Below are 6,813 nucleotides of genomic sequence, written 5' to 3'. Positions count from 1 at the left end.
AATAAAAAAAAAGAAAAGGTGACCATCTGGAACTGCCATATTCTCTCTTTACTCCCGGTTGGTGTTACCAACCGAGACTAAAAAGATGGATCTTTAGACTAAAGATCCATCTTTAATCCCGATTATTTGAACCAGGACTAAAGATAGTGATCTTTAGTCCTGGATTCGTAGTCCCGGTTGAAAAACCGGGACTATAGGGGGGTTACGAATCGGGAGTAAAAAGCAATTCTCCACCAGTGTATGCTCAACAGGATCTTTGTAGTAGTTTTCTTTTGAAACCATTGAAAATGTCAAATAATTACAAGTTTCAGACAATATATAGCAAAGACTAAAGAGAAAGTTATACGCGCTGAGAGAGATTTTAGGTTTGAATCCTATAAACTATACGCACACAAAAATTTTATACGGAGTATTAGTAAATATACAAAATATTTATGAATTCGGAAACACCATAATGGACTACCCTGAAAAAAAAATTACAGGTAACAATAATTTTATAACATGGTAAAGTAAGACGAACAAAATAGAGAACAAAATAAAACGTCGCCTAAAAGAAACAAAAAAGAAAGCCTTAATTCTTCCGAAAAAATTCCCCTCCGCACGTACAGCAGCTAGCTGCACGATGCGGCGCCCCACCATGACTGCAAAATTTCCAAGTTTCTCGCTAGTTTAAATGCCCGCCGCTAGCTTAGCTACTCTCTTCCACAACCCCCACAAGCATCAGCATCACGATCGAAGAAGACACAACACGATGCGCCGCCGCGTCTCCTCCTCCCCCTCCTCCTCCTCCTCCTCGTCGCCGGCGAGGCATCACAAGACGCGGCGCAGCAGGAGGAAGCTCGCCGTCGACGAGGACTGGGAGGCCGCCTTCCGCGAGTTCCTCTCCCGCGACCACGACGACGACGACGACGACGACGGTCAGCACGTCGTTCTTGCGCCGTTGATCCGTGGTAGTGACAAGTGCGTCCACGGTCACGAGGTGGTGGCGTCGACGGTCGGCGGTGGCGCAAGTGGCGGACGACGACGAGCCGACGACGACGACGGCGAGCGGCGGCGGCGGCGGCGGAGGGAGAAGCGGAGCTACCCGTACCGCGGCATCCGGCAGCGGCCGTGGGGGAGGTGGGCGTCGGAGATCCGCGACCCCGTCAAGGGCATCCGCGTCTGGCTCGGCACCTTCGACACCGCCGAGGGCGCCGCGCGCGCCTACGACGACGAGGTGCGCCGCATCTACGGCGGCAACGCCAAGACCAACTTCCCCCCATCGCCGCCGCCGCCGCCGCCGCCGCCGGAGCAGCCAGCGGCGGAGAGGAGCCCCTCGACGACGACGCCGACGACGGCGGAGGACTCCGGCGACTCCCGCATACTCATCGAGTGCTGCTCCGACGACCTGATGGACAGCCTCCTCGCTGCCTTCGACATGACCACCGGCGACATGCGCTTCTGGAGCTAACGAACAACAGAGCAGATTCAGGTAATTAAATCCACACCCAAGCATGTCTAAAAGTTTTTAACAATTTCATGAAACAAAATTAACAGCAAATCTAGAAAGATAAATAGAATTTAACAAGGATTGCAATGGTAATTATTGCACAATTTTACCATTTCGGTGCTTTCAACTGTTCAATCACCGAAAGAAATTCAGCAACTTTTGAAGGGCACTGCTACGCGTACTTAATTTCTTTTTTTCTTCAACAAAACACTTTCTAAGAAATTCTCGAATGTTCCATTTAATTAGATGGGAGTAAAAATTTCTTTCAAAAAAAGATGGGAGTAAAAAGAAATCCAGAATCAGTAAGAAATTTTTCACTTTTGAATGGTCTAGATCATAGAGGATCGTCGAATTCTGTGTGTTCATGCCGTTTATAGCATTTACGTGCAGTATTAAATAAGTTACTACTATTTTTTTTCTTGTTTTCTCTGTGTTACTCATCATGATTTTACATTTTCTTTCCCTTTTGACAGGAGAACATAAACGGCACGTCTTTGCAACCTTGACATGCGACTCGCCTAATAATCTTGTCAAACAAGGGCCGCCAGCTTAATTAGCTTTTTCCAAAGGTGGGGAACAATTTTGGGGGATGCAATTAGGACGCACAGAGATGACCCCAACTTGTCAATGGGAATTGAACTCTGATGACCTTTGTAATGATAATCAAGGCACCACATTGTGGGGTTAAGAAAAGTTTTGGCAAATTAGCATTGCCTTGCAGGAATAAATCAGCATTTCTTTTTTTTTTCTCTCACTGGACCCCAATAAGGTAATTTGCATACATGCCCCATGAATCGAACAACATGAAAAGTAATTGTATAGTGTTGGTTGCAGTGGTTATCAACACTTACTGGGGTTACCGCGACCCTCAACTAGTCAATCACCCTCTATATATGCTATTGTTGTCGTGATGTCGTCATGGTTATGTACGCTTTGGTGCCCCGAGCCTTCTAGCTTGGGTTGTAGAGTTCGACACCAAGTTTACTACTTTCCCGTTTCACAATGTAAGATTTCCTAGTATTGTCCATATTCATATGGATATTAATGAATCTAGATACAAATATTTAGATTCATTCGCATCTTTATGAATGTGGGCAATGTTAGAAAGTTTTACATTGTGAAAGAGAGGAAGTACCATATACCATAAATACAATTCCAAATTCAATTATAATCAAATAGGACTTGTATATTTCTAATCTATTCTAACAAATTTCACCGTTACAAATGTACCACTATCTAGAAGATGTTGAATTACCATATCGTATCACAAGTCCTTCGTACTTGACTTGAGTTGTTATCTTCGTAGCTTCATATGATTCGCTCGACAAATCTAATTGTTCGAACTCACCACATGGAAGAGCCATCACCGCTAAGCACTCACAACTCTGACCCCCCATGACAATTTGTTAAGAACTAGGCCAAGAGGAACTTTGCAAGCAAAATGGAAGAACAGAATCATCAGCATGATAATAATTAACAAAAACTAATCCCTAACTGCTTTTCCTAATTAATTACAGATATCTCTATTATTAACAGTGGAGTTATCCGTCCTCCCACCGCTCTCCCTCTCGCGTAGAAAAAAAGAATCCCTATTAAAGAGCGGTAGTTAAAAAAAAGTCATGCTCCTAATGATATATGGAGCCATTACAATACACGAATATATTACTAATATAAGAAAACAAATTCAAGTAAACCAAGTTAGATTGCCTCAGTGCGATTTCGACAATTCCAGGAAGCAATTTATCAAGGCATTCATCATCACCGATCAACAAAAGTTCATCGCTGACAAGTCAGAGCAAGCATCTTTCTAACCATAACCATTAGCATTAGCAGCTGATTGCACGCGTCTTTTATTCAAAACAGCATTAGCATCTTTTTTTTAAAAAAAAAAAGAACTGTAATAGTATTAGCATCTTTCTAATCATGCTATGACAGGCATCGGTAATTCACTGTGATGGACTCATCGTCGGCACTCGCGGCAGAGCACCTACTGCTAGCATGACATGACATGAGTACTTAACCTTTGGTTTGATTTGATTTGATTAACTACTCGCAACAACCAGCTAGTACTCCTAGTGACCATCTCTTGTAGTAGCTGCCAAATGATTTTAAACTTGAATGACAGTTCTTTTTGCTCTGAACATGGTTTATTTTTCTAAGAATGTTAAATGGCTAAACAGCTGAACAATTTGTACCAGTAATTATTGGACGTGAAAACGAATAAATTAAATACTATAAAGTTAAAAATAAATTTAAAACGGTATTATACATCAAAAGTTTTTAAAGATCGCACAGTTTAGAAGCTTGAGAAGTGTGCGCAATCATTCATCGTTCCATTCCTTGAAAAAAAAAACAAGTGAATCAAAATCTGAACCATGTAGTTCAGTCGTTATAACTCCTAAGAAAATGGTGGCCTAACCTCCTCCTAATAACACAAAAGAACCCAAGTACGGAAGAAAAATGGAAGTATGTCGTAAATGTCAATATGAAGCAGGTAGCCGATCCATCGAGATCAGGAGGGAGGTTTCCACCGGTGAGCCGATCAGAGAAAGGAGAGGAGGGGGAGGAGGAAAGTGGATCACCTATCAGGGAGCCGCGTCGGCGGCCGGAGCCAGAGCCCGAGATGAGGAGTCGGCTCGAGGTTGGGCTTTCTTGCATGCCAGGCCATCTGCCGCGTGGGCCTGGACCTTCACGGCCTATTTCACGCTTCACTTCCTCTTTTTTTTTAAACTGAAATGAAAATTTCTTTACCAGTTCCAACTTATTATTTTTCTCGGCGAATATCTGTACTACTTTAAAAATTAAGGACTGCTACAGCACGGGATACCGTTCGAACGGTACACTTTAATGAATCGTTTTTTTTCCTCTCATGCTCGAGATTGTGCAAAAACACAATGAAACAGAAGGGCTCCTCTTGGCTCCCTCGCTCAGCCATAGCAACAGCAAAGGAGGGAGGCGTTGAGGAGAGAGAGAGAGAGAAGAGGGAGTCAGTGACAGGTCGCTCCACGATCGCCTAAGAGGCAACTACACGTACCTCCCTTTCCGCGATTTGGTACAAGTACTTAGGGTACCAGACATGATCCCTAGAGGTACCAGATCCAGTACCTGGTACCTCGGTATAGGGTACCGCCCATCGTGGTGCCAAACCTTGGTACCAGGGTGTCGGGTATCAGATACCCTACATCCACAAAAGTTACACATATTTCACATTTGAGTTTTTCTAAATAAGTTATTTATATTTGTAGTATTTATGTATTCAAGACTTAAATGAAGATATAAATTAAATGCTTATTAGAATCCAAGGAGTCATCTAAATACTCATTGGTTGCATGCTTGTATTCACTCCTCAATTTTGTAACATCCAAGGTGATTTAAATTTCTTCTTGGTCTTGGTGTCAAAAGTAATATGTGTAACTTTCCATTTGCGAATATGCCTTTTGGCTTATTCCATCAAACAGCCAAACGATGGGGCTGTAAGTTGTCCCATATAGACGGAATACTGTTCTATAGTATTTCTGTAAAAATATGGCCGTTCTCTTCTCTTCCCTACCGAACCGGCCTACTCCCACCCTGTATTACTCTGCATCCGACCCCTTCCCCTGTATTACTCCTGATCCCATTGCAATTTCATGGGTATAGCACTAATGTGTAAAAAAGGTAGAATATTATTCTCCACAATTTATTCTAATAACAAAGTGGAGAAAGTGTGTAGAAAAAAGGTGGTGCGTACAAATCGAAAAAAATTACCTCAAAATACCTTCTATAAATATTGATATTCAGATGTGGGTCCCTAAGTCACCTGCATGTGAAAATGCTTTTTCTTAAAGAGAAAGAAAAATAAAATAGAACAACGTCGATTTAGATCCATCGGAGAGCACATCTACATTAGAGAGTACCATGGCCAAGCTCAAAAAATCAACATGCACTAGAAAATGAACAAGCAACAACTTCAATATGAGCAGCATAACATGAACAACAACAGTTTCGCCATCATCGTCTCAGTCCTCGCGTGAACACCACTGCCAAGCACCACGGCCTCAATCTAGATCTGGTTATGACTGCAGCTATAGGAGCAGCAAGTGGCTCAGAGTGCATTTAGATCCGGCACTCCTGATCGGCGCTCCCAAGCATTGGTGCACAAGATCCAACCTCCTCCATCTTCCTTCCCTCCCCCTCTGCATTTCACAGACACCACTGCCCTTCTCCTGGTAAGCTTGAGGTGAGTGGAGAGAGAGAGGGAGGAAGGGAGGGAGGAGAGGTTGGGGAGAGACCAAGGAAGATGAAGGCTCAGATCTCACCTTGGTTGTCCCATTCTCCTATCGGAATCCATGCCAGCACCCCTCCCGGATGGTACCTAGCCCTGCGCTGGGCCTCCTCATTCTTGCCACAGTATTTATTGTAGGGATGGCAATTTTACCCATGATGGAAACAATTATATATATATAACCACCATGATGCAATGAAGAAAAGTCAATTGACTCATTGCATCGTCTTCCCTATCCCTATGGCGCCTATGAAGAACAATACAAGGGTGCTATGGCTAGCAATTATAGTGGTCATGTCCACCACCTTCTTCTACCAGCACGCAATAGGGATGAGCATAAGCATGCTTTTATCTATTTTATCTCCCGAATGATCACATGATCGTCCGCTCCCCGGTTGGGCAGTAAGGGTCGGAGAAGGTCAATCACATATTGAAGTTAGAAATTGTGTTCTGCATAGGTTTATTGGATGGTCCAGATCTAAATTGGTCATGTTCTCTGATTAGTGAGTGCCCTGCCTATCAATGCGTGCTCTTCTGCAAAGACTGTGGTTTCGAGGAGGGTGAAAGCCGCTACAAGATCAAATGAGATATCTTCTGTAGCTATGGACATATCCTATGGATTCCGCCTCTAGGATACCAAATGTTTAGAGTTTTCCTTTAAAAAATATTGAGACCACTAAGAGTCTAAGAGATGGTGTTGTGATGAGGTGGATCATAAATTTATAATAGTCTCGTATGGAACCATTGTTTTAAGATGTTTTTGATGCTTAGCAAAGTTACATGTTCTTTTATCGTAACTGTTAACACTATCATGCTTTAAAAAAGAACACATCAGTTTGATAAGCAAAATAATTACAATGATCACAGTTTATAAAAATAGCATGAAAAAAACAAGCAAATATTATGGGTTGGAATCAATAGAATCCCTTCCAAGTTAGTCGGAAGCTTTAAACTTTTTAAAATGGAAAAGTTATAACTTAGGATGTGCTGACAAAGGCCCACTAGCAGCGCCAGCGCAACAAGGCAGAAAAATAAAAAACCCGAAGAACTAAAATTCTCC

General features: G+C 42.7%; 1 protein-coding gene across 1 annotated transcript; it reads left to right on the top strand.

Moving 5' to 3' along the window:
* The first annotated feature begins 615 nt into the window (after positions 1-615).
* Positions 616-2,238, top strand: LOC127783541 (dehydration-responsive element-binding protein 2D-like). Its single transcript, XM_052310731.1, has 2 exons — positions 616-1,471; positions 1,963-2,238. Exon 1 carries the CDS (start codon positions 674-676, stop codon positions 1,448-1,450), a length of 777 nt encoding a protein of 258 aa, XP_052166691.1. The 5' UTR covers positions 616-673; the 3' UTR covers positions 1,451-1,471; positions 1,963-2,238.
* The last annotated feature ends 4,575 nt before the right edge of the window (positions 2,239-6,813 follow it).

Source organism: Oryza glaberrima, chromosome 9 (assembly GCF_000147395.1).
Source record: "Oryza glaberrima chromosome 9, OglaRS2, whole genome shotgun sequence".
Lineage (NCBI taxonomy): Eukaryota > Viridiplantae > Streptophyta > Magnoliopsida > Poales > Poaceae > Oryza > Oryza glaberrima.
Note: the sequence above shows the minus strand (reverse complement) of the source record. Positions and strands in the feature narration are given on the sequence as shown.